At 37.8% G+C, this 26,672-nt stretch overlaps 1 protein-coding gene and 1 non-coding gene across 2 annotated transcripts in view; both read right to left on the reverse strand.

Annotated features, from left to right (window-relative positions):
* Positions 1-26,025, reverse strand: part of LOC128579077 (putative ankyrin repeat domain-containing protein 19) — a 75,049-nt gene extending 49,024 nt beyond the window's left edge. The window contains exons 1-6 of the mRNA XM_053581354.1: positions 25,823-26,025; positions 21,202-21,316; positions 20,869-21,042; positions 17,077-17,183; positions 15,580-15,714; positions 8,281-8,339 (exon numbers count right to left, since the gene is read on the reverse strand). Coding sequence (XP_053437329.1) covers positions 8,281-8,339; positions 15,580-15,714; positions 17,077-17,183; positions 20,869-21,042; positions 21,202-21,316; positions 25,823-26,025 — 793 coding nt within the window. The remainder of the gene's footprint in view (positions 1-8,280; positions 8,340-15,579; positions 15,715-17,076; positions 17,184-20,868; positions 21,043-21,201; positions 21,317-25,822) is intronic.
* Positions 12,733-12,839, reverse strand: LOC128579222 (U6 spliceosomal RNA). The gene has a single exon (XR_008378093.1). It is a non-coding gene; the product is annotated as a U6 spliceosomal RNA (small nuclear RNA).
* Positions 26,026-26,672: the final 647 nt, after the last annotated feature.

Raw genomic sequence — 26,672 nt, forward strand, 5'->3', positions numbered from 1 at the left:
CAGACTTCACTTACTATAACACAGTTTTACTGTGTTATAAAACAGCTTTTTAAATGCAGTGTACAATTTCTTTCTTTTTTTTTTTTATTGTTGGGGATGCATTGAAGGTACAATAAGCCAGGTTACACTGATTGCATTTGTTAGGTAAAGTCTCTTTTGACATCGTGTCTTCCCCCAGAAAGTGTAGCACACGCCAAGGTCCCACCCCCCTTCCTCCTTCCCTCTTTCTGCTTTTCCTCCCCCACCCCATAACCTTGTCATTAATTGTCCTCATATCAAAATTGAGTACATAGGATTCATGCTTCTCCATTCTTGTGATGCTTTACTAAGAATAATGCCTTCCCCTTTCATCCAGGTTAATTCGAAGGATGTAAAGTCTCCATTATTTTTAATAGCTGAATAGTATTCCATGGTATACATATACCACAGCTTGTTAATCCATTCCTGGGTTGGTGGGCATTTAGGCTGTTTCCACATTTTGGTGATTATAAATTGAGCTGCAATAAACAGTCTAGTACAAGTGTCCTTATGATAAAATGATTTCTTTCCTTCTGGGTAGATGCCCAGTAATGGGATTGCAGGATCAAATGGGAGGTCTAGCTTGAGTGCTTTGAGGTTTCTCCATACTTCCTTCCAGAAAGGTTGTACTAGTTTGCAGTCCCACCAGCAGTGTAAAAGTGTTCCCTCCTCTCCACATCCATGCCAGCATCTGCAGTTTTGAGATTTTGTGATGTGGGCCATTATCACTGGGCTTAGATGGTATCTCAGGGTTGTTTTGATTAGCATTTCTCTAATATACAGAGATGATGAACATTTTTTCACATGTTTGTTAGCCATTCATCTGTCATCTTTAGAGAAGTTTCTGTTCATGCCTCTTGCCCATTGATATATGGGATTGTTGGCTTTTTTCATGTGGATTAATTTGAGTTCTCTATAGATCCTAGTTATCAAGCTTTTGTCTGATTGAAAATATGCAAATATCCTTTCCCATTGTGTACGTTGTCTCTTTGCTTTGGTTGTTGTCTCCTTAGCTGTACAGAAGCTTTTCAGTTTAATGAAGTCCCATTTGTTTATTTTTGTTGTTGTTGCAATTGCCATGGCAGTCTTCTTCACGAAGTCTTTCCCCAGGCCAATATCTTCCAGTGTTTTTCCTATGCTTTCTTTGAGAATTTTTATTGTTTCATGCCTTAAATTTAAGTCCTTTATCCATCTAAAAGAAAGTTTAGTAAATATAAGTAGGTTTCATAGAAGTACTGAGTACACTGGATAATTTTTCCTCCATTCTTGAGACATTTTACTCAGGAGAATATGTTCCAGATCCCTCCATATAAACACAAAAGAGGTAAAGGCTTCATCTTTTTTAAGGCTGCATAATATTCCATGATATACATATACCACAGTTTATTAATCCATTCGTGGGTCGATGGGCACTTGGGCTTCTTCCATGAGTTGGCTTTTATAAATTGAGCTGCAATGAATAATCAGGTGCAAATATCTTTTTTGCAAAGTAACTTGCAAAATTACTTTGGTCTTTTGGATACACTCCTAGTAGAGGAATTGCAGTATCCAATGGCAGGTCTGCTTTATTTATCTGGAAGCTGCTATTTGAGGTGCATACATACAGTAGAACCATCAGAGTTGACCAACTCCCTACATTGACCCTCCTTAAGTTGACTTAATTTTCATAGACTGGACATGCACCACACGTACATGTCAGTACAGTAGGTCTAGTTCTTGACCAGTTGACCAGTTTTTTACAGTCCCTTGGGTGTTCTGTTCAAGTCACTGAGGTTCTACTGTATTCAGGATTGTTGTAATTTCTTGTTGAAGTTCTCCCTTTACCATTTTAAAATAACCCTCTTTGGCTTTCTTTACCTTTGCTAATTTAAAATCCGTTTTATCTGATTTGAGAATGGCTATGCCTGTTCTCTTTTGGTTTCAATTTGTGTGGAATACTTTTTACCACACTTTCACATTGTATCTGTATGCATCCTCAGTGGCTCCAATATGTTTCCTGGAGAAAATAGATACTTGGATTGTGTTTCCTTATCCATTCAGTCAGACTACACCTTGTGAGTGGTGCATTTAAACCATTAAGAGATACAATTGATATGTAGGATGCTCTTCTGTTCATGGTGTTGGGTAATACCTTGTACTTTTTTGCCCTTTTGTGCTATTGTTCTATAAGAGTTGTGAGCTTTACTTTTTTGGGTGATTTTACATTGGTGGCTATCAATTGTGCTGATTCGTGTATAATGCAGTTTTGACTACTTTCTGCAAGACAGGTCTGGTCGTAACAAATTCCCCCCATGCTTGTCTGGAAAAGCTTAATTTCTACATCAAATATGAAACCTAGTTTTTCAAGATACCAGATTCTAGGCTGGTAGTTTTTCTGTTTAAAAAGATTAAAGAGAAGACTCCATCCCTCTGGTTCATAAGATTTCTGCTGATAAGTAAGTTGTTAGTCTGATGGCTTTTCCTTTGCAGGTCAGGTATAGATTACACCTAGATGCCTGTAGAATTTTCTCCTTCATTTTGACTTTGGCCAAGTTGATTATCATGTGTCTCAGAGATGTAGCATATGCTATGAGACTTTCCAGAGTTTGATGACCATCTTGTATCTAGATGTCTGGATCTCTTCTGATACCATGGATGTTTTACTCAAAAATTCTCTTGAATAGATTTGGGTACAGCATGGAAATCTATGGATTATCTGCGATATCTCTCTGCCCCCTAAGAGTTTCACATTCAATAATCACTAAATCATGTTGACTATATTGCTTTTCTTCTTCTGCATATTTCTACTAATGCTGCAGGGTTAAATATTAATACATTAAAATACATTGATAATTCCTAGTTTAGCGTGTGCTCTCAATGCATCATTCTCATAGGGAAAACAAACTACCAACTATCATTGTTATTTCATAAATGAAAAAAATACTTTAAGACAAACAAATAAAAAAGTCATAATGCCAAGAAAAAGATCAACACTTAAAATAAAAAAAAAAACAACTAAGCTCCCTATTTTTCTATATTTTACCATAGATGGGTAAAACCTCATAATAGATTGAGAGCAAGAATTGGTGCCAAGGTAACTGTGGCTTTGACTACCAAAAAAGCTTCCTTTGTCTCCTAATCGCTTCATGTGGTTACCTTCCTCCTATCCCCTACACGAGGCCTCAGAAAACTACAGACAACATATAAAAATTCATCCTGGCATGCCTTTATAAGTAACATTTATTGGAATAAATTCATATCTATTTGCTTACATATTATTGATGACTGCTTTCACAGAACCATGACAGGGTTGAGTAGATGTGAGAGATAACCAGCTGAGCTAAAATATTTACTGTGTGGCCCTTTGAATAAAAACTTTGCAAGTCCCTGCTTTACCCATAAACAGAGCTCTCTAATACTCAAATCTGACCTGTGACTTCCTTGCTCAAAATTCACCAATGAATCCCTACAGCAAACTTTACTGGCTCCATACCTAATAGCCATTCCATGTTCCCACTTGCTAGAGGAACACAATCCTATTTGGATATTTATCAACCCAAAACCCTTCCCAGGCTCCAAAACCAGAAATAATTATTCTAAGCTAATCTGCTTTCCCAGTGACTGGTTTAGGGATGAGCATATGATGTACCCCAGCCAACAAAATCTAACAGGATGTCCCCTGCAAGCATGTGAGTTTTCTCTCCATTTAACTGAAACATGAAGAAAAGCAGGCCTTCCAACCATGAGACATCACCTTACGGGAACACAATGTTTGGAGTTACTGCTAACTAGGCAACCACAAAAGGAGACATGAACAAAACACCAGCAACAGCACAGCAGAAAGAGGGACAACAAGGGGGATGCTGAGGATGTGCACTGACCCCCCCCCAAAAAAAAAAAACCCAACTCTGTTTTCTGTGGTTGTAGCCACCATTGGTTAGGTCATCTTCAACATGGATGGAGGGAGGGTAATTGGTGGGAACACAACTATGGTGCATTTTACAAGGGTACATGTTAAATTTACTAAGTGTAGAGTATAAATGTCTTAACACAATTAAGAAAATGAGCTGAAGGCTATGTTAACTAGTTTGATGAAAATATTTCAAATGGACAACAATCAAAGCAAAGAGACAACCTACACAATGGGAAAGGATATTTGCATAGTTTCAATCAGACAAAAGCTTGATAACTAGGATCTATAGAGAACTCAAATTAATCCACATGAAAAAAGCCAAAAATCCCATATATCAATGAGCAAGAGACATGAATAGAACTTTCTCTGAAGATGACAGATGAATGGCTAACAAACACATGAAAAAATGTTCATCATTTTAGAGAAATATATTAGAGAAATGCAAATCAAAACAACCCTGAGATATCATCTAACCCCAGTGAGAATGGCCCACATCACAAAATCTCAAAACTGCAGATGCTGGCGTGGATGTGGAGAGAAGGGAACACTTTTACACTGCTGGTGGGACTGCAAACTAGTACAACCTTTCTGGAAGGAAGTATGGAGAAACCTCAAAGCACTCAAGCTAGACCTCCCATTTGATCCTGCAATCCCATTACTGGGCATCTACCCAGAAGGAAAAAAGTCCTTTTATCATAAGGACACTTGTACTAGACTGTTTATTGCAGCTCAATTTACAATCACCAAAATGTGGAAACAGCCTAAATGCCCACCAACCCAGGAATGGATTAACAAGCTGTGGTATATGTATACCATGGAATACTATTCAGCCATTAAAAAAAATGGAGACCTTACATCCTTTGTATTAACCTGGATGGACGTGGAAAACATTATTCTTAGTAAAGTATCACAAGAATGGAGAAGCATGAATCCTATGTACTCAATTTTGATATGAGGACAATTAATGACAATTATGGTTATGGGGGGAAACAGAAAGAGGGAAGGAGGGAGGGGGTGGGGCCTTGGTGTGTGTCACACTTTATGGGGGCAAGAGATGATTGCAAGAGGGACTTTACCTAACAATTGCAATCAGTGTAACCTGGCTTATTGTACCCTCAATGAATCCCCAACAATAAAAAAAAAGAAAATATTTCAAATGGTATATAAAACCAGCACATTGTACCCCATAATGGCATTAATGTACACAGCAATGATTTTTAAAAAAAATGCCCATGACCTACAGAATAAGACCTACTCATTTCTATACTACTAAAAAGGTTTTCATGAGCATGTGTGAGCCAGGTATTCACCTCATTCCCAGCATAACTGAACCTCTGAGAAATCCTGTAAGGCCATTTATGAACATCAGATTTTACACTTCCTCTTCCTTCTGACAAATATGTAATCTGGTTAGATATTCCTTCTACAAGCATCATTATTTTGCCTCTTTCACTGGAAGACTGCTGTTCACTCTACCTGCTTACCTTATATCCTATTCATTCCCTTAAAGCTTTAATTTCTTTGCATGGACTTAAGGTGGCTGGCATAAACATAACATAATAAATACATAAGGAATGATATAAGTATGTGCTCACACACAGTAAACACTGAAGATAGTAGCAAATAATTAAAATGACAATGATAATAACTAGTTCTTGACTTGGCACTACAGCATAGTGGTTATGGTGCCAGCCATATGCACAGACCCTGGTGGGTTCAAACTCAGCTACACAATGACACCTGCAACAAAGAAATAGCCGGGCATTGTCCTAGGTGCCTGTAGTCCCAGCTACTTGGGAGGCTGAGGGAAGAGAATCGCTTAAGCACAAGAAATGGAGGTTGCTGTGAGCTGTGATGCTACGGAACTCTACCCAAGGTGACTTAGGGAGACTGTCTCGAAACAAACAAACAAACAACAACAAAAAAAACTTCAACTAGCTTCTAATAGTATTTTTTAAAGTATTTGTCTTCTATAACACTAGCAAAATGCTTAGTACATAAAAGACACTTAATAGTTATTTGTTAAATGGGCAAAGGAATAAAGATTATTTCCTTAACAATTCTGTTCATCAACCTCAGGAATTAAATAGGAAATGATCTATTTGGAGCACCTTACAGGCCAAAACTGTCTATTCCATTTCTTTTCTTTGAGACAGTGTCTCACTCTTTTACCATGGGTAGAGTGCCATGGTGTTGTAGCTCACAGCAACCTCAAATGCTTGGGTTCAATCCATCCTTTTTTTTAATTTTTTTTTGTTATTAAATTATAGCTGTGTACATTAATGCAATCATGGGGCACCATATACTGGTTTTATAGACCATTTCACACATTTTCATCACACTGGTTAACATAGCCTTCCTGGCATTTTCTTAGTTATTGTATTAAGACATTTACATTCTACATTTACTAAGTTTCACATATACCCTTGTAAGATGCACCGCAGGTGTAATCCCACCAAGCCCCCTCCTTCTCCCCACCTCCCCCCTTCCCTTTCTCCATTCCCCCTATTACCTCAGCCTCCTGAATAGCTGGGACTATAAGCACCCACCACAACACCCAGCTAGTTTTCCTATTTTTAGTAGATATGGGGTCTTGCTTTTGCTCAGGCTGGTCTTGAACTTCTGAACTCACTCATTCTGCCTGCCTCAGGCTCCCAGAGTGCTAGGATTACAGGCATGAGCTACTAAGCCCAGTCTACTCCATCTTTTTTTTCTACAACTTGAGAAACCTGATACAGAAGTTCTTTCAGAAAGATACACAACATTATATTTCAGATTGTATAATGCATTTATGTCACATTGAGGTAGCCTAATAGCACTTTTGTTACTATGAAACATTTTTGTACTTTTATTATACTTTGTTTACTCAGAGTTAGGCATTTGGAATATTTATGAGGCAAAACCTCTAGCGAATGGTAACAGAGTACCTTCTTCTAACACAATTATGGTTACCATGATAGTTACCTAGCACACAGAAGAACACACCTTATTATAACCAAGTAAATATATCTTATTCAATTACAATTTTTGGTTAATGAAGTCAATAATAATAAGGTCTTGTTGGTATAAGGATATATAACTTGTGCTTCTCAACAGGGATTGCCCTTCTGACTCGCCTACTCAGAAGATACCATTAAGAAATATTCACTTATTGGTGTTAGCCCACACTGGATATGTTTCGTAGTTTTATGCCTATTTATGGTACCACAGAGGTATTGTTTATTGTTGAGTTCCCAGGTTTAAAGACAGTATGTCTTTAGAGACAGATAGCACTATGTAATACAGTTAGCCTTTAAACAACAGGGGTGTTGCCTGCAGCATCCACTTACGTGCAGATTTTCTTTCACCTCTGCCACCTGCAGACAGCAAAACCAATCTCTCCCCTCCCTCCTCCTCAGCCCATGTGAAGACCAGGAGGTGGAAGTCCTCTACAATGATCCACTTCCACTTAATGAACAGTAAATATACTTTTCAATTCTTTCTTTCTTCTTAATGAATTCCTTCCTCTATCTTTATTGTAAGAATAGAAGATTCTTTCTTTATTGTGAGAATCAGGTAGATAACACACACAAAAATATGTGGTAATTGATTGTTTCATTCACTAAGGTTTTCAGTCAACAATAGGCTATTAATAGTTTGTAGGGAGCCAAACATTATACATAGGTGGATAATCCTAGCACTTTGAAAGGATGGGGGGATTGCTTGAAACCAGGAGTTTGAGACCAACCTGAACAAGAAAACAAGACTCCAACTCTATACAAATTTTAAAAATTAGCTGGGCATGGTAGTATATGTCTGTATTCCCAGCTACTCAGGAGGCTGAGGCAGGAGGACTACTGGAGCCCAGGAGTCTGAAGTTGCAGTGAGCTATGGTTGATGCATCCCTGGCCAACAGAGGAAGATCCTGTCTCCCCCCAAAAAATGTGGTATGTAAATGTTTGACTACAAACCACACATTTTTTGAGGGTAAACAGTAATTAATATTCTTTAAATGAATGTAAATCCCTTATTACAAAAAGTAAATGGAGGATTTATTTTATAAACAAGTTCAACTCATTACAGTGTGATGATGGAGGACATTTTGAACATTCCAACTTGCACATCTATTTTCTCATTTATACAAAAATCTCATATAAGATTTTAGAGGCCATAACTAATTAAATGAATTGTTTTCGGACAATATTATATTGGATTCTAAGTTATCTGCAACTGACTTAATAAACAATTCTGAACTGTAGGCCTGGAAGGAACAAATGAAGAAAAAATACATAAAATTTACAATTTTTTTGGTAACTGCTCCTTTGTGTTCAGAACTTACTACTCTTACTATAATAGGTCAACCCAGAGTAATTCATTACCAGAAGTCTTACCTTGTGCAGGAGTTATAGGTTTAATTTTTGCCTTGTATTCCAAAATTTTCTGTTGAATGCTATGTATAAAGAGTAAATAGAATTATAGTTTTAATACTGATGTGAAATATATTTACCACATATATTAAATTATTAGACTATTTCAGAAAACATAAGAGCTGACATCAGAATGTTATCCCATACAGATCAAATTTGTAAGCTCTATGAATTTATTATACAGCTTCTAAAGAATAAAGAAAAAAAGCAAGGTGAAGTACTCATGAATTGAGGGAAGTATAGCTCATTACATTAATTAGAATTAGCTTGAAAAAATGGAAAACTTCCTGAACTCAGAATAAGTTCTACCTCTACAACAAATAGCTAATTGTTCGTGCCAAAACTGCCTCTTTAAGGATTAATTTTTTTTTCTAAAAATAAGGATTTTATGACCATCTTTAACTAGGTTATTATGATGCTTTACTGAGACAAAATTTTTAAATGCTCAGAGAAACAGGAATACAATGGAATACATTGCTCCTAAAATTTATTATTGAAACTGTCATAGAATCCCACATAAAATACCATCTGCATTTTTCACAGGTTGTAATTGTTTTATTATTTATTTTTTTTTGAGACAGAGTCTCACTAAGTCACCCTGGGTAGAGTGCCATGGTGTCACAGCTCACAGCAACCTCAGACTCTTGGGCTTAAGTGATTCTCTTGCCTCAGCCTCCCAAGTAGTTGGGACTACAGGTTCCCACCACAATGTCTGACTATTATTGTTGTTGTTGTTGCAGTTGTCACTGTCATTTTGGCTAGCCTGGGTGGGATCCAACCGGCCAGCCTTGGTGTATGTGGCTGGCATCCTACCCACTGAGCTATGGGTGCTGCCCCACAGGTTGTAATATTCTAATGTTGCATTTTCCAGTACATGTTCATTAAGTCCTACTTTTTTGGATATTGGTTGTTTTCTACTGTGTGGCTTATAAATCAGGTTGATAGCACACAAAGCGAGAATAAGATGGAGTTAGTCAGGCTAGGGCTGAGATGACACAGACGGTCTGGATGGTTAGGTCCTATGTGACCTCTGAGTATGTCCTATGTGACCTTTGCCTCATGTCTCCCATCCTTGTTGTCTTGTAAATATGGGTTTAACCTAACATTGTATATCTTGAATAGCTTAAGGCAATGTATTAAAGAGATTAACTTCTGGATTGGAATGTTGTTATATGGATCATGGGTTATGTCAATTATTGTTTGTTACAGATCATTGGTTATGGTGATTATTGTTATTTAAAATAAGTATTATTACTGCTGTTTAATATAAGGGTTAGTATGATTCTTTCTTTTAACATTTACATATAAAATTGATTTTGGAATATACCATATCAAAAGAAGCAAAAACAAAGACCTGATCCTCTCAATACATGCAGAAAAAGCATTTGATAAAGCCCAGCATCCTTTTCTGATTAGAACACTGAAGAATACAGGTATAGTTGGCACATTTCTTAAACTGATCAAAGCTATCTACCACAAACTCACAGCTAGTATTATACTCAATGGAGCAAAACTGAAATCTTTTCCACTTAGAAATGGAACCAGACAAGGTTGTCCTCTATCGTCACTACTAATTCAACATAGTGCTGGAAGTTCTAGCCGATACAATCAGGCAAGAGAAGGAAATAAAGGACATCCAAATGGGGGCAGAGCAGGTCAAACTCTCCCTCTTTGCTGATGATATGATATTATACTTAGAGAACCCCAAAGACTCAATCACAAGACTCCTGGAAGTGATCAAAAAATACAGTAAGGTCCCAGGATATAAAATTAATCTCCACAAATCAGTAGCCTTTGTATACACCAATAACAGCAGCCAAGACAAGAAGACAATCAAGGACACCCTTCCCCTCACAGTAGTTTCAAAGAAAATGAAATACCTAGGAATATACCTCACAAAAGAGGTGAAGAATCTCTTTAAAGAAAATTATAAAACCCTAAGAAAAGGAATAGCAGAGGATATTAACAAATGATAGAACATACCATGCTCATTGCTGGGGAAAATCAACATTGTTAAAATGTCTGTACTTCCAAAAGCATTCTACAGATTCAAGCAATCCCCATTAAAATACCAACATCATACTTTCAAGACTTGGAAAAAATAATTCTTTGTTTTGTATGGAACCAGGAAAAATCCTGTCTAGCTAAGGCCATCCTTAGTAATAAAAACAAACCTGAGTGAATCAGTCTACCATATATTAGGCTGTACTACAAGGCCATATTGATCAAAACAGCATGGTACTGGCACAAAAATAGACATATAGACATTTTGGAACCAAATAGAAAACCAGGAAATGAAACTAACATCTTACAGCCACCTAATCTTTGATAAACCAAACAAGAACCTACACTGGAGGAAAGAATCCCTATTCAGTTAATGGTGCTGGGAGAACTGGATAACCATACATAAAACACTTGAAACTGGATCTGCACTTTTCACCACTCACTAAAATTTATTCACGATAGATAAGAGATCTGAATCTAAGGCACAGAACAATAAAATTCCTTAAAGAAAATACTGGAAAAACACTTCAAGGTATCAGCCTGGGAAAAGACTGTATGAAGAAGATTTCAGTGGCAACTGCAACAGCAGAATAAACAAATGCGACTTAATTAAACTCAATAGCTTCTGTACAGCTAATGGTACAACCACCAAAGCTAATGGACAGTCATCAGAATGGGAAAAGATACTTGCATACTATGAATTAGACAACAGATTTATAACTAGGATCTACAGAGAACTCAAACTAAGCAACAGAAAAAAGTCAAAAATCCCTTCTGTCAATTGGCCAGAGAGAAGAAGAGAACCTTCTCTAAAGAAGACAGATGAATGGAAAAATAATAAACATATGAAAAAATGCTCATCATACCTAATTATTCGAGAAATGCAGATCAAAACCACCCTGAGATATCATTGAACCCCAGTGAGAATGGCCAACATCACAAAGTCTCAAAGCTACAGATGCTGGTGTGGATGTGGAGAGCAGGGAACACTTCTTTTTTTGTTTGTTTGTTTTTATTATTTTTTTATTGTTGCATCATAGCTGTGTACATTAGTTCAATCAAGAGGTACAATGTGCTGGTTTCATATACAATCTGAAATATTCTCATCAAACCGTTCAACGTAGCCTTTATGACATTTTCTTAGTTATTGTACACTTCTGCTGGGACTGCAAACTAATACAACCTTTTAGGAGAAAGTATGGAGAACCCTCAAAGAACTCAAACTAGACTTCCCATTTGATCCTCCCATTACTGAGTACCTACCCAGAAGAAAAAAAAAAAAAATCCTTTTACCATAAGGACACTTGCAGTAGACTGTTTATTGCAGCTCAATTTACAATTAAAAAAAAAAAATGGAGAAACAGCCTAAATGCCCCCCAACCCAGGAGTGGATTAACAAGTTGTGGTATATGTGTGCCGTGGAATACTATTCAGCTACTAAATCAAATGAACACTATACATCTTTTGTACTAATTTGGATGGAGATGGAATACATCCTTCTTAGTGAAGCATCACAAGAATGGAGAAGCAAGAGTCCAATGTGCTCAATTTTGATATGAGGACAATTGATAACCTAGTACATGTTGGGGGGTCAGAGAATGGGGGAGTGGAGAGAAGGAAGAAGGGGAGGTCACAGTGTTTGGCACACCTCTTGGGGGAGGAACACATTTATAAGAGGAACTTTGCTTGACAAATGCAATTAGTGTAACCTGGTTCTTTGAATGAAGAACCTCAATAAATCCCCAACAATAAAAAAATGTGATTTTGGAAATAGAAGAACAGGACAGTCTTGGAGAGGACACTCTCATCTTCTCCACAATTGATGGACTTCTGACAAATAAAGTTTGGTGCATCTATCCCCATCTCTGCATATTGGCTGACAGTGACAGGTGGCCAAACTCTCTTCATCCAGTAACAAGGTCATCTCAGCTGTTTCATAGTTTTCAACAAAATTTATTTGTAAGACATTAGCCCACTAAATTAGATAACATAAAGTAAATGTCCCCCATTATAATGGTAGAAAACTAATAGACGTCAAGACCTGGTTTGGATTCCTACTATTCTCTCTCTACCTAGTACCTAGTCAGACTCTGAACCAGTAGATCTTTGTTAGAATGGTATTTAATCTCCATGCTCATCTCCAATTGATGTAGACGACAAAAAAATCCTGCTTCTTTAAATTCCATGAAGGAGCGAGATCCATGTTGATACTTTCTCATTTCTGAAATACATCAACAACACTTTGCACACAACATCCCAAGTGTTATTCAGCTCCATGCTCATTTCATAGATCATCTTACACAAAATTTTTTTTAGAGAACATCACAGTTTCACTATTGGGTGCTGCCCATTTTGCTTTGACTCATACTATTAGAGTTTGTCAAACAATTCAGTCACCATTCAAGAACTACACAAAATATGGAATGTCTCAAGAAACTGTATGTGACCTTTGCACATGAGTCATGCTAATCTTCTCTGTATTGTTTCAATTTTATTATACGTGCTGCCAAAGCAAGCACAATGTTCTACTTTTGTATGTAACTTTTTTTTTTTTTTATTTTGGGGGCTTCATTGAGGATTTAAAGAACCTGGTTACATTGATTGCTTTTGTCAGATAAAGACCTTCCAATAATAGTGTTCCACCTCCAAAACGTGTACCACCCCCTATGATTCCCACCCCCTTCCTTTCTCTGTTCTCCCCATCCTCAACCCCCACACTGTGTGCTAGGTCACTAATTTTTCCCATATTAGAATTGAGTACATAGAATTCTTGCTTTTCCATTCTTGTGATGCTTTGCTAAGAATAATGTCTTCCACTTCCATCCAGGTTAATACAAAAGATGTAAAGTCTGCATCTTTTTTAGTGGTTGCATAGTAGTCTATGGTATACATATACCACAGTTTGCTAATTCATTCCTAGGTGGGTGGGCATTTAGGCTGTTTCCACATTTTAGCAATTGCAAATTGAGCTGCGATAAACAGTCTAGCACAAGTGTCCTTAAAGTAAATAGATGTTTTTGTTTTTGTTTTGTTTTTTTCCTTCTAGGCAGATGCCCAGTAATGGGATTGCAGGATGAAATGGGAGGTCTAGTTTGAGTTCTTTGAGGGATCTCCATACTTCCTTCCAAAAAGGTTGTACTAGTTTGCAGTCCCACCAGCAGTACAAAAGTGTTCCCTTCTCTTCACATCCATGCCAGCATCTGTAGTTTTGAGACTTTATAAGGTGGGCCATTCTCACTGGGTTTAGGTGATATCTCAGGGTGGTTTTGATTTGCATTTCTCGGATAATTGGGGATGATGAGCATTTTATCATATGTTTGTTAGCCATTCATCTGCCTTCTTTAGAGAAGATTCTATTCATCTCTCTTGCTCTATGTTGTAAAGGATTCTTGGTTCTTTTGTGTTTATTGAGTTATCTGTAGATCCTAGTTATTAATCTTTTATCTAATTCAATATATGCAAATATATCTTCTTATTGGGTAGGTTGTCTATTTGCTTTGGTATTGATTCGTCATGTAAATACAACTAACCTGTTCAGATTCAGAGGTTTACATCCAGCAGCTACATTCTTAGAATTTGACATAGAATTTGAAAACATTCTTAAATTTTGAGGTAGAGAACCAAGTAGCTTCAAAGATTTTCATAATTATGGAGGACAAATCATTTGAGGGCCAAGGACAAGTTGGTGTCCACTACTAGAGAAGGACATGGGATCTTTTACAGCCTAAGAAAAGGTGCTGCACAGGCTATAAGTAGGCTTCAGGGCATAGATCTGGTAACAAAGAAGAAACGGAACTCCATTCCTTTCCTGCATCATTATTTGGAACTCTCTGACAGTTTAGAACAATCTCAGCTACTATTTGCTAGACAAAAGGACTTTAAAGGAGAATGTACAAAGGATTAGGCTAAGTCTAAACTAAAATGTGAGCTCCATATAAGCTCTATATAAGTACGGGAAGGGATCTCTTTGCTCACTGTGTGTTTGTGTGGCTAAAGGTCAGAGGCCTAGCTGCCAGAGCAGAGAACGATGCTAGTGCTTTTGGGAACAATGGACAAGCATATAAGCAAATGTAAGTGAACCACAAAAAGTATTACTTTGAAGTTTAAGTGTGTTTGACCATGGAGACTGAGGCATCTGAATCAGCAAAGACTTCCTAGTAGCATAATTACCAGACTGCAGGACCAGTTTCCAGGCAACAATGCAGCAACACAATCAGGGGAAACAGAATGAGTACAAAGTCCTTCTTCTCCCCTTTCTGCCTTATAAAAGAGGATTGCCTTTCTTGCACTTTAAAACCTGTTCAGTTCTTGAAAATTTCAAGGAGGAAGGTCTAGAGCACAACAGTACAACAGGGAATGGTACAACAGCTTCTACTAAAGTGGACCTTTCATGACCCATATAACTACTCAGAAAAAGCAGAGTTGTGACACTGTCTTTATCCCACGCATAGGGGCTGTACTTGTAATAAAACAAAATAAAACTGAAATCCGTAAGGTTAAAGGTCTTAAAAGTCTTTTTTTTTTTTTTTTTTTGTAGAGACAGAGTCTCACTATACTGCCCTCGGGTAGAGTGAGACAACCTCTAACTCTTGGGCTTACGCGATTCTCTTGCCTCAGCCTCCCAAGCAGCTGGGACTACAGGCGCCCGCCACAACGCCCGGCTATTTTTTTTGTTGCAGTTTGGCCGGGGCTGGGTTTGAACCCGCCACCCTCGGCATATGGGGCCGGTGCCCTACTCACTGAGCCACAGGCGCTGCCCAAAGGTCTTAAAAGTCTTAAGAACCCTGCACTCATTACTACTTGTAACACCTCCATCCTTTGGATTTCTTCCGGCTATCTCATTTCCATTCTAAAACTTTCTGAAACAAACCATGAAATTTCAACTGATGTACAAGTTGCAATAGTTATAATTATTTTACACCTCAATTTAACATTAACTGGTCTTTTTTCTTTTTCTTTTTTTTTTTTTTTGAGACAGAGTCTTACTTTGTCCCCCTGGGTAGAGTGACATGTCATCATAGCTCACAGCGACCTCAAACTCTTAGGATTAAGCAATTCTCTTGCCTAAGCCTCCTGAGAAGCTGTGACTACAGGTGCCTGCACAATGCCTGGATATTTTTTTGTTGCAATTGTCATTGTCGTTTTAGCAGGCCCAGGCCCCGTTCAACCCTGTCACCCCCAGTGCATATGGCTGGCACCTTAACCACTGTGCTACGGGTGCCACCCAGCATTAAGTAGTCTTTTATCGTGTACACTTACCTTTCAGAGTCAGGAAGAAGAAAATTATCTATAGTCCGTCCAAATAAATCTTCCGCAAAGACATTAATATTCTGCTCCAAAAGAAGATCCACTAAGCTTTCCGAATTACAAAGTACAGCAAGCATGAGCGCTGTTCTAAAATAAGAAAGATAACCCACACTTACAAACTTGAAAAAAGTTATTTATAGTACTAATTGGATATACTTTACCAATTCAATATCCTGCCTGTCCGTGCAGAATGTTCTTACAGACATGAACATCTTGGGTACTGAAATGTTCATTTTAGCCAATTTCCACTGAAGCTAAAAGGAAGCCTCTTAACCACTGGTATAACACAGTACAAGTTGCTAATTTATAGGGCTTTAATGGTCAAGAAACTATGCTGAGATCACTTATCTTACATAGTGCAAGATTTAGATGTAGAATTCTCCATTCCTTCCCTATCTAAATAGAATATATTTTCATTCAAAGTCAGATAGTGGTCAAATAAGTAAGAGCTACTTGCAGGCTTCCAATAACAATAATAATGGTAATAATTTTAGTCAGAGTACTTACAGATTTTGATGCTGATATTCATGTGCTAGGAACTGCATTAAATTATTGTGTGTGTGTGTGTGTATATATATATATATGTATCTGTGTGTATGTGTGTATATGTCTCTGTGTGTGTACATATAAGACTTTACACACCATAAGCCTTGGCAGATTATGCTCCTTTTCAGATCAAAAAACACATCTGATGATAAATGATGTTCCTAACATCACACCTAGCAAGTGGAAAAGCCAGGAATCCAACCCAGGCTTCGGGGAATCTAAAGCCTCTCTGTTTACACTTTATCACCCACCTATGGCTTATTTTATTCAAGGAAAAGTTTATCCAGTTAAAGTTTTCATCCTTCTGCCCATGCCAATTAAAACTAAAACATCAAACTACACTAGAAGTAAAAATGGAAAAAAAGCCGATGAACCCACAGGATCTGGTAATAGCAATTAATAGTCACTTAAGGATAATCTAACGTCAATATTCTTTAAAGAAAACAACTTAAAGACTCACTAAGTCATTCAAAAGAGAAAATGAATCCCAGCTCCTATTTATGGGACACAGAACATTCTAAAGGAAAACCATATAAGCAACAGTTGTTAAAAAATACTATGAAAGAGTGAAGAATTTCATATTAAGTCATAAAGTAAACTACAAGTTTAAGTCCACATTTTATACAACTAACTAAAGCCTATCAGCTAATATATCACCAAAACACCAAATTACGAACAAATATCAGTCAATATTGAAAAAAAGGTAAATCCTTCTGTATACTGTCCTTCATATTTCTCAGTCAAAATAACTGCTTTTCTGCGTAACTGAAGATCTGTGTGGATATTTTTCACTATACAACAATTATGAGGTAACGTTATTGTTCATTTAACATTTCTGAGGAGAGATACTATTGCCACTCTAGAATACCACTCAGGTTTTAAAAACAGAACGAATTACTGTACCTCCTACATCCATCAACTAGATGTATATTTGCCTTATGCTTAATTAAAAGTTCCGCCACATCTGAATGGGTTTCCTTCAGAGCAAGGAAGAGTGGTGTGGTGTCTTTCTGCAATACAGCAAAAACAATTAATACAATATTGGTCAAAATTATACACTTTTATAAGTGGAAAACTTTATATAAGGTCCTAAAATTGTACACATAAGGTAGAAAATAAATAAAAAGTAGACCCTTCCTTCTCATTACTCTGTGCTTTCCAATGTGACACTCCTTCCCTTGGAAACACCTCTCATCTGCCTCTTCACATCAACTCAGGTTACCTCCAAAACTCAGTTCAGACATTTAATGCTTTGAAGAATCTTTGCTTCTATCACAGCATTTACCACAGTATAATACTTTCTTGTTTCTCATCTAAACCAAGAGCTTCTTGTGGGCAGAGGCAGTATCTATTATTAATATCTCTATATCCCCCTACCCTAAGATATAGTAGTAACTATTTTCAGTATTTTTATTGAGTTAATGATCTAAATTATTACCCCTAGATCAGTATTTCTTACACTGGATTTCAAAGACTACTTACAAGTATGTACCCCCAACACAAAGTTTCCATGATCATCTATGCATAACAAATATTACCAAACTTTCCATTATATATCCAATATTAAAGCAATCTCTTGAATTTGCTTAAACCCTCTTTGGCAATACATTTTTGGGGCAAACCCTAACATTTGAGAAATGAGAGTTTCCGTGATCCTTGAAAGCTTTCCAACAAAGGGGGAGGATTTCACCAGGTATACCAACTCAGGACTCTCTTCTATCGATGGTGACAAGACCCCAGATGCCAATTGGTCTGTCACTCCTGTTGCGAATGGTTCACTAAGGTTTTCTGAGTGAAAAAAAGCTAGACTTCAAATGAACTTTTCTTGCTTATCATTAAATGGCCCATGGGATGTCTCCTGTTATAAGATTATCAATTTTTTACTTAGGAGGCTGAGGCAAGAGAATCACTTAAGCCCAAGAGTCTGAGGTCGCTGTCAGCTGCGACACCATGGCAATCTACCAAGGGTGACATAGTGAGACTCTGTCTCAAAACAAAACAAAACAAACAACAACAACAAAAAAAGATTACCGATTTTTATCTCAGCTGTTAGAAAGTTCACTGAGAAACATTATTCTCGATGAAAATGGTATATGGAAATCTAATGCATATTTAACTTTCTAATCCATTTTTTTCTGGTTTCTCTTTAAATTATGTTTTTTTCGGCAAAATATAAAGCAGAAATATAATGGTTTCTTAATAGAAGTTCTAATACTGACTTACATGAATTGTTTACAGCCTAAGTAAAGGCACTAAATCATTTTCATTTTTAAGGGATGGTGCTGAGGCAAAACATATGTCATCATCTATCCAACTACAACCATGATTAACTTAAAAAGGCTTATAGGTTTTGTAACAGGAAAACAATTATTTGATAGATGCAAAGACAAAGAGATTTTAAAAGCCATTTTTTAAGTTCTAAGATATGACCCCATCACTAAGGACTAATATAATTTTTTTAAAAAAAATTCCTATATGTATTCTAACTTCATGGTTTTCAGTGTTTCAAACTGAGATCCTGATTATGCTGAAGCTCTGTGGCCCTAAAAGATGTGCTAAGACAGTTCATATTACAGCTTCAACTAAAAAAAAAGGTAAAGGATTCACTACTATTCTGATTGAGAAAACTCTACTTGTAAAAAACATTTGTTGACTTAATCATCTGAATGATAACAAAGAGGAAATACTAAAATGGTCAGTCTGCACTTATTGAAAGACTATACACAAGTAAATTTCTAAAATCCCTCTCAATAACAGTAAATGATTGATGGTTGAAAAGGATAAGAAGGTGCTCTGTAAGCTAACAGATACTGCCAGTAACATTCCTTTTACCCTCTTAAGCAGTAAAAGACATCATAAACATCAGTCTAATATTACTGGAAAGCAGAGATTGAAAGAGAAATAGTGCCTCTAGAAATTTCTTACATTTTTGATACATGTGAATTCATAATTACACTTAAGTGCTCAGTGCATCAGAGTCTTGAAGAAATTGTGTTGTTCTTAGGGACAGTGTCAGAGAAAGTGTCAAGAAATCCTGGGTTGGTTCAGTGCCTGTAGCTCAGCAGCTAGGGCACTGGCCATATAAAAAAACCTGAGCTGGCAGGTTCTAAGCCAGCCCAGGCCTGCCAAACAATGACAACTACAACAAAAACAAAAAAATAGCCCGGCATTGTGACAGACACCTGTAGTCCCAGCTTCTTGGGAGGCTGACGCAAGAGAATTGCTTAAACAAGAGTTGGAGGTTGCTGTGAGCTGTCACGCCAAGGTACTCTACCCAGGGGAACACAATGAGACTCTGTCTCAAAAAAAAAAAAAAAACAACTCCTGAGATTGACTGATCCTTCCTACCTCAATCTCCCTCTCCCTCAAACATGTACCTGCCTTCAAGGAAATATTTTTAAATATACGTGCTTGGACCTTATTATATTTTCTGAATCAAAATATTCAGGACAGAGCCTAGACTTCTAAATTATTCTTTTACATTCCCCCCAGTTCATTGTGTTGCACAATTCTAGTGGAGAACTAATGCAACAGAAAACCACTTTTGTCTCATTGTCTACCTACATGGACAATTATGTTACCACTTGGGAATTTGGATAAAAAGAAGAAAGAGTAAGAGGTGGAGTCATTACTGAAAATTCCATTTAATGTTTCTAGGGAAGGGGAGAACAGGGACTAGTGAACCGAACATGCACCTTGATTTTGCTACGGAAAAGGTCCTTCTCCCCCACCTTCCCATTAAGACATTCTGGTCTTGAGAGTAGAGTTTACACTCTTACCTAAAAGTGGCTGCTTCTGCCAAATTAGGATGATCAGTTAATTATTTGTTCTTCCTTCTTTCTTAATTCATCATACTCATTGTCAATCTGGTTTTCTCGGAGTTCTCCTAAAATTGATGCCTAGACAAGTCTACCTCTCACTAACTCTCTCAAACTGAGAGTTATTATCCCTCAAAATAAAGAGATTCTGGTTTAAATGTTAAAAAACTGGACAAAACATGCAAAACCCCCTCTTATTGGTATTTCCTGCAGTTGTGTATTTTTTAATGATTTTTTATTAAGTCTTTTGTATATAGATCATAAAAACATTTATGCCATTTTCAGTGTGTTGATTATTTGAACAAATTGAAGTGCTTACATCATACTAATCAACATAGCTTTCACCTCATTTACCCAATCATGCAGTTTTTAAACTGGCCTGTGTGTTTCTGATCAGTCTCTTTTCCCTTTTCCCCATTTTCCTCTTTACTCCTTGCTTATGTGAGGCAAATCATGTTCCTAGAAATTATTTTTTAAGAAACCTGTCAACAGCAAGATTTCTATTTCTTGTAAAATACATTCCTTTTGTCGAAGTTTTAAGATAAAGCCTATTTCTAGGATAAATTGACTTTTCTGTGCTATTTTACAATTAGAAACAGCAGAATGGTAAAAAAATTGAAAAAAATAATTTAACCTTCAACAAATTCAGTGTTATCTCAAATATTTAACATAAATGCATAAAAGAAGATGTACTCTCTCATGCTCCTTCGAAAGTACCAATTTTTAAACAGAAACCTTTGACAATTGAGCTATTTCAAAATATTTTATTTTAGGGAATGCTTAAGTTTCCAAACTTGGAAAATTGAACCCTTACATATGTCAATGTTAAAACAAATGTATTTCCGATATTTTCAAAATAAAGTCAGTTAATCTATACCTTGTTCATTATCTCTGTAGCGGCACCATGTTCAAGGAGTTTTGTTGTAATCTCTACATTGCCGCTGTGGGCAGCATAGTGGAGAGCGCAGTTACCGTGGATATCCGTGATGTTGGGATCTGCGCCACGTTCTAAGAGGAGAGTGACACACTGCGGTCTCTCGCATTGCACGGCCTGTCAGTTTTACACCAAGAAATAGATCATAAGTTCTAGGAATGCAATATAAACCTTTCACAGATTTCACTTATTAGTTATATTCAATTGTGATAAATTCATTTTATTCTATGGGTTTAAATAAAATCCATCTCAAGCTGAAATCTGGCTACTATATACCTTTATCAGAGGTGTCCTCTCTTCAGCATCTCTGATGTTCAGATCGCAGTCCTTGTCGATCAACATAGTGGACACCTTGGCATAGCCTCTTACGCAAGCCAAATGCAAAGCACTTCTACAAAATTGAGAGAGCCTTTTTAAAAAATTGTAGCACACTAACTAAAAACATGTAATCATTCACGTAGTTGTAAGCATTAAATTTCATTTATTCCTGTTTTCAGAACAAATCCTTAATTTTCTTGTGAAGACAGAACGATATTTATTAACACTCACTGTGTAACAAAAGAACAGCCTATTGGAATCCAAAGACATTGGCCTTTGGATTCAGTAACTTCAGTTTGGGACATACTTTGGCTTAGCTTTTCTGTGTCTTAATTTCCTCATCGATAAAATGGAAATAAAAATAGTAAGAGCAGGAGGCACCTGTAGTTCAAAGGAGTAGGGCGCCAGCCCCATATGCCAGTTGTGGTGGGTTGAAACCCAGCCCCAGCCAAAAACTGCAAAAAAAAAAAAAAAAAGAAAAGAAATAGTAAGGACACCTTACAGGATACCCTTGTGATGCTGACCATTTTTAACAGTTCCTGGCACAAATAACAGTTGTTTATTATAACTATTACTATGAATGCTAAGAAAGATGACATTCTGATTAAAGTAAAATGATACAATCATATCTACTCAGTGGTATGTTTTAAAGATTAGAAATACAACTGTATTATAATGTTTCTTTTTTTTTTCCATTATAACATCTCTGATTTAGGAATGCCACTTGTAATTCATGATTATAAGTATAATTGGCAGCATTTTAAAAATTACAGTATTGAACTTAAGATAATGGGGCATAGCACATTCCATGGTGGCTTTACAGTGAGTGAGATTTGGCACACACAGGTCTCTAGCATTTATTTTTATATGAATGACATTTAAATAAATTTTAGTTTTTAAATGTACTAGGACAAAAAGATGGCTGAATTAACAACAATTTTCAAAAGAAAGTTAATTCTCATTTTGATTTCAAAAATATTTAAAACAAAAGAAATGCAGAATTCAAATGGAAAGTGTGGCTCATTATTCAGTGCTTAGATTGATTGACATGTAAAGGAGATATTTCCAGTGATTAGTATTATTCATGAAGACTGTTATAAAATTTCAAAGGTCACTAAAATATCTTTTTAAATAATTGTTTAACTTTAGGAATTATTTTTATGCTAACTTTTATTCTCTTCAAAAGTAAAGGAATCTTTTTATCTGTGTTTAACAGGAGGGAGGAAAAACTGCATGTGAGATCAAGTCCTAATGCAACAATTTTAAACCTCTCATCTTCCTCAGGCTGCTCAGGTAAACATGATGGTTTGGGATGGAACGGTCCTGAAAGGCTATAGTATATGTCTCCTACCAAAGAGGTTTCCAGCTTATGTTTGGAGAATAAATGGATTCGAAGGATGGATAGGGAGCTCAATTAAAAGAAAAAAGAAAAACTCAAGAAGTAAAGCAATACTTTTGCAAGATTAATAATCATTTATATTTGCAAGCTTTATTTTCTTAAGGGCACAAATAAAATGATGAATCTATAATTATTTGTATATATAATAAATACATATGATGAAAACAATGTGCATAATAAAATGTATATGCAACAGAATATACATGCACAGATACAGGTAAAAAGATTCATTTTGAAGAGACTACAAGTTAGCAGAAGATACTAATTCAAATAAATGAATTAATAAAAAGTGGGAAATTATTTTTCTTGTGTAAGATTCATATCCCATAATCCTTGTGAACGGATTATTTCATTAATAATAAGCTGCTACTAAAACTTATACAGGTTCACTGCAGAAATCACAGGGAAAAAAAGAAAAATCTTAGTCGTATACCAATTTCTAACACTAACTGCTTTTGTCAAACTTTTTACATATTTTCAGCTAACACATTGCCATAGTCCATGTGTACATATCAGCAAACTGACATTTTCCTCACTGTATATCTTAAAAGTTCACCTCCACATGACAGCTGACACCTACCTGTTCATATGCCACCTTCATATGCCACTCTTACCTAAGTGGCTGCTTCTGCCAGATTAGGATTCTGTCACATATTGTACTACCCTATGGATGCATTGAATTTTTTTTTTTTTTTCTTTTTTTTGTAGAGACAGAGTCTCACTGTACTGCCCTCGGTAGAGTGCCATGGCGTCACACAGCTCACAGCAACCTCTAACTCTTGGGCTTATGCGATTCTCTTGCCTCAGCCTCCAGAGCAGCTGGGACTACAGGCGCCCGCCACAACGCCCGGCTATTTTTTTTTGTTGTTGCAGTTTGGCCGGGGCTGGGTTTGAACCCGCCACCCTCGGCATATGGGGCCGGCGCCCTACTCACTGAGCCACAGGCATGTTATGTAGGTTCTCCTTAATACAGTGTTACTTTAAGCAGAGCTGAGAAAGTCGAATTTTATGAATTTCTAATTACTCCATAAAAATATTTTATTATGACTTGTTGGAGTCTATCTAAAAGGTCATAAGCACATAAAAGCATAAGTACCACCACATTGCATCTTTATAAACTTTGTGGATAGAAAAAAAAAGTATTCCCTTTTTAATTTAAGGTCCTTGTCTTATCAAGAACACTAAATGTTTTTCCCAGGTCCATAGATCAATTTTAGATCAGTAAAGAAAAATGTACTTTGCAGAATTTTAGAATTCTTTTTTTTTTTCTTGCAGTTTTGGCCAGGACCGGACTTGAACCAGCCACCCCTGGTTTATGGGGCCAGTGCCCTACACTTTGAACCACAGGTGCTGCCCAAATTAAGATATATTTTCATTTGATGTGTTGCAAATATTTTGTAAACATGTTTTGTTAATTTTTTCCCCTCATATACGGAGGGTTTTAACGTTTATTTTGCTGAAACAATCTTCAGAAAGCTTGCTTCAGAGGTCATTCTCAGGAAGGGCTTCTTACCATAAAAATGTATCTATCTCAATAGGCATTTAGGTTTGTTCCTAGTACTTTCCTCATTTGGTATATTTAAAACTTTTAATATGTATTTTATTATGAACTTACATTTATTTATGTATTTATTTATTTGAGACAGATTCTCACTATGTTGGCCTGGGTAGAGTTCCGTGGGGTCACAGCTCACAGCAACCTCAAACTCTTGAGCTTAAGCAATTCTCCTGCCTCAGCTTCCAAAGTAGCTGAGATTATAGGTGCCCCCACAACACCTGACTATATATTTGTTGTAGTGGTCTTTGTTTAGCATGCTGTTCTTGGAACCCACCACCCCACCCCACCCCCACCCCCCGGTGTATGTGGCCGGTGTCCTAACCACTGACCTGACGGTGCCCAGCATGAACTTACTTTTGTGAATTAAAAATCTATCTACTTTCTTTCCAGCTAACAGACACCTCAGTTATGAAAAATTCATTGTTCGCTAATAATATAAAATGTCACCATTATCAAGTTCTAAATTCTCCTATACATTTGGTCTATCTGGATTTTATATTTTGTGCCATTCATTCATGTGTCTTTTCAAATGTTAGTAAAAAATTTGTGGACCTTAATAGCACATTTTGATATCTAAATAGGCAAGTCTTTATTCACACCATTACAAATGTTTCTTAATATCATGACAATAACAAAAGATGGATACCATATGCAACTCAAAAATTGAAAAATTTTGGCATTTTTATTTGGCTGATTTAAAATTAATAAACATGGAAAGAGCTCACATTTTCAGGAAAATAAGTCTTCCTACTCAAGCACATGCAATCATCTTACCACTTTAAAATTGCTTTCTAAGACCCCCTCGGTAGAGAACGCAAACCCACGGCTGCACTTCGATATAAAATGGAAATTGGACTTGATCTAAAGATGTGTTAGCTCAGAGGTGGACATATTGTAGGAATTCTCTCATTATGTACTTTTCCATAATATACAGAACATTATGTTCTAAAATGTGTACATCAAAAATAAAATGCAGTTATACCTAATTTTCTTGGTTAAATTACTTTAAAATGGTCAATACAGGCTGGGCACAGGGGCTCGCGTCTGTAATCCTAGCACTCTGGATGCCGAGGCGGGTGGATTGCCTGAGCTCACAGGTTCAAGACCAGCCTGAGCCAGAGTGAGACCACATCTCTAAAAATAGCCAGGTGTTGTGGCGAGTTCCTGTAGTCCCAGCTACTCTGGAGGCTGAGACAAGACAAGTGCTTGAGGTTGTTGGGGAGCTATGACGCCACAGCATTCTATCCAGGGCAAAAAAGTGAGACTCTGTCTCCAAAAAACAAACAAACAAAAAAGCTCAATACAGAGCTGTATAAGGGGAATCTGGAGTGGAATGGAAACCAGATGAGGTTCAGCTTTTGCTCTGCTGCCCATAGTGGTGGCCCGAGTGGGGCGCGGGACCTCTCCCAGACTTCCCCATCTCAGTTTCTAAGGAGCCCTGGCGACAGGAGGGCTGGCCCAGGGAGCCCATGAAAGGGGGCGTCTCCCCCCTCACACCCCTCACACCTCATCCCTCACACCTGGTCACCCCACCTCTCACCCCCCACGCCGCCATCCCCAACCCCATCCCACCCAACCCCTGCCCCCCGCCCCAGCCCGAGCCGGCTCCCTGTTCCTATTACCTCTTCTTCTTGTCATATGCATTTAACTTATTTCTTTTCAGATGGACCAGGTCCATCATGTCGTAGAGGTCGCCGTCGTAGGCAGCTCTGTGGAGAGTCTTGAGGTCCTTAAATTTGACCTCATACCCGGCCGTTGAGAAGACTGGGTCCTGATTCTGGTCCCAGTACTGGTGGACCAAAGGGGTCAAGGCTGAGTTGCCCATCTCCACCTGCAGCTAACAATTTCTTTTAGATAGAGCTCCTGGCTCCGTAGACTTCCTTCCGCCACCCCCTCCCCTCCGCTTTCTCACTCAGCGTAGCCCTAGGACGGTGTCCTAACCAGGTCTGGCAGCAACTCCAGGAAACAAGCCTGGCGGTTCCGTGGTCAGACTGGTACAACCGAAGGCTAGCAACTGCAGTGCGCGTGCGCAGGAAGACCCGCGCTGGCGTCCGGAAGTTGTGTGCAGCTGGTGCCTGGGCGTGCAGGGCGTGGCTACAGAGCTGGACCTCGGGGCTCCCTGGGTGCACAGGGTCCTCGTACACTGCCCGCCAGACCTGGCACACCTGCTGCACATGGTGCGTGCAGGAGGGATCTAGGGAGTTCTGTACCCTCTCAGCTCAGGCAGATATTTCCTGTCCTTGCTGCTGTTTGGACAGGGCCAGGGACTGTGGGGAGCAGCCCTGCAACTAGGAACCTGCCCGCGCTCCTAGAAGGAAGGAACAAGGCACCTGACACCTCAGTTGCAGTCAAGCCTGGCCAATGACCTGGCAGCAGCCGCTCAGCCAGATTGCCTGGTGGGCGCGGACCCCATACTCCCAGCATGGGCCCAGCAGGAGCTGGCCCACGGAGTCGGTAGGGCCCTTGGGACGC

The sequence above is a fragment of the Nycticebus coucang genome, chromosome Y, assembly GCF_027406575.1.
Source record: "Nycticebus coucang isolate mNycCou1 chromosome Y, mNycCou1.pri, whole genome shotgun sequence".
NCBI lineage: Eukaryota > Metazoa > Chordata > Mammalia > Primates > Lorisidae > Nycticebus > Nycticebus coucang.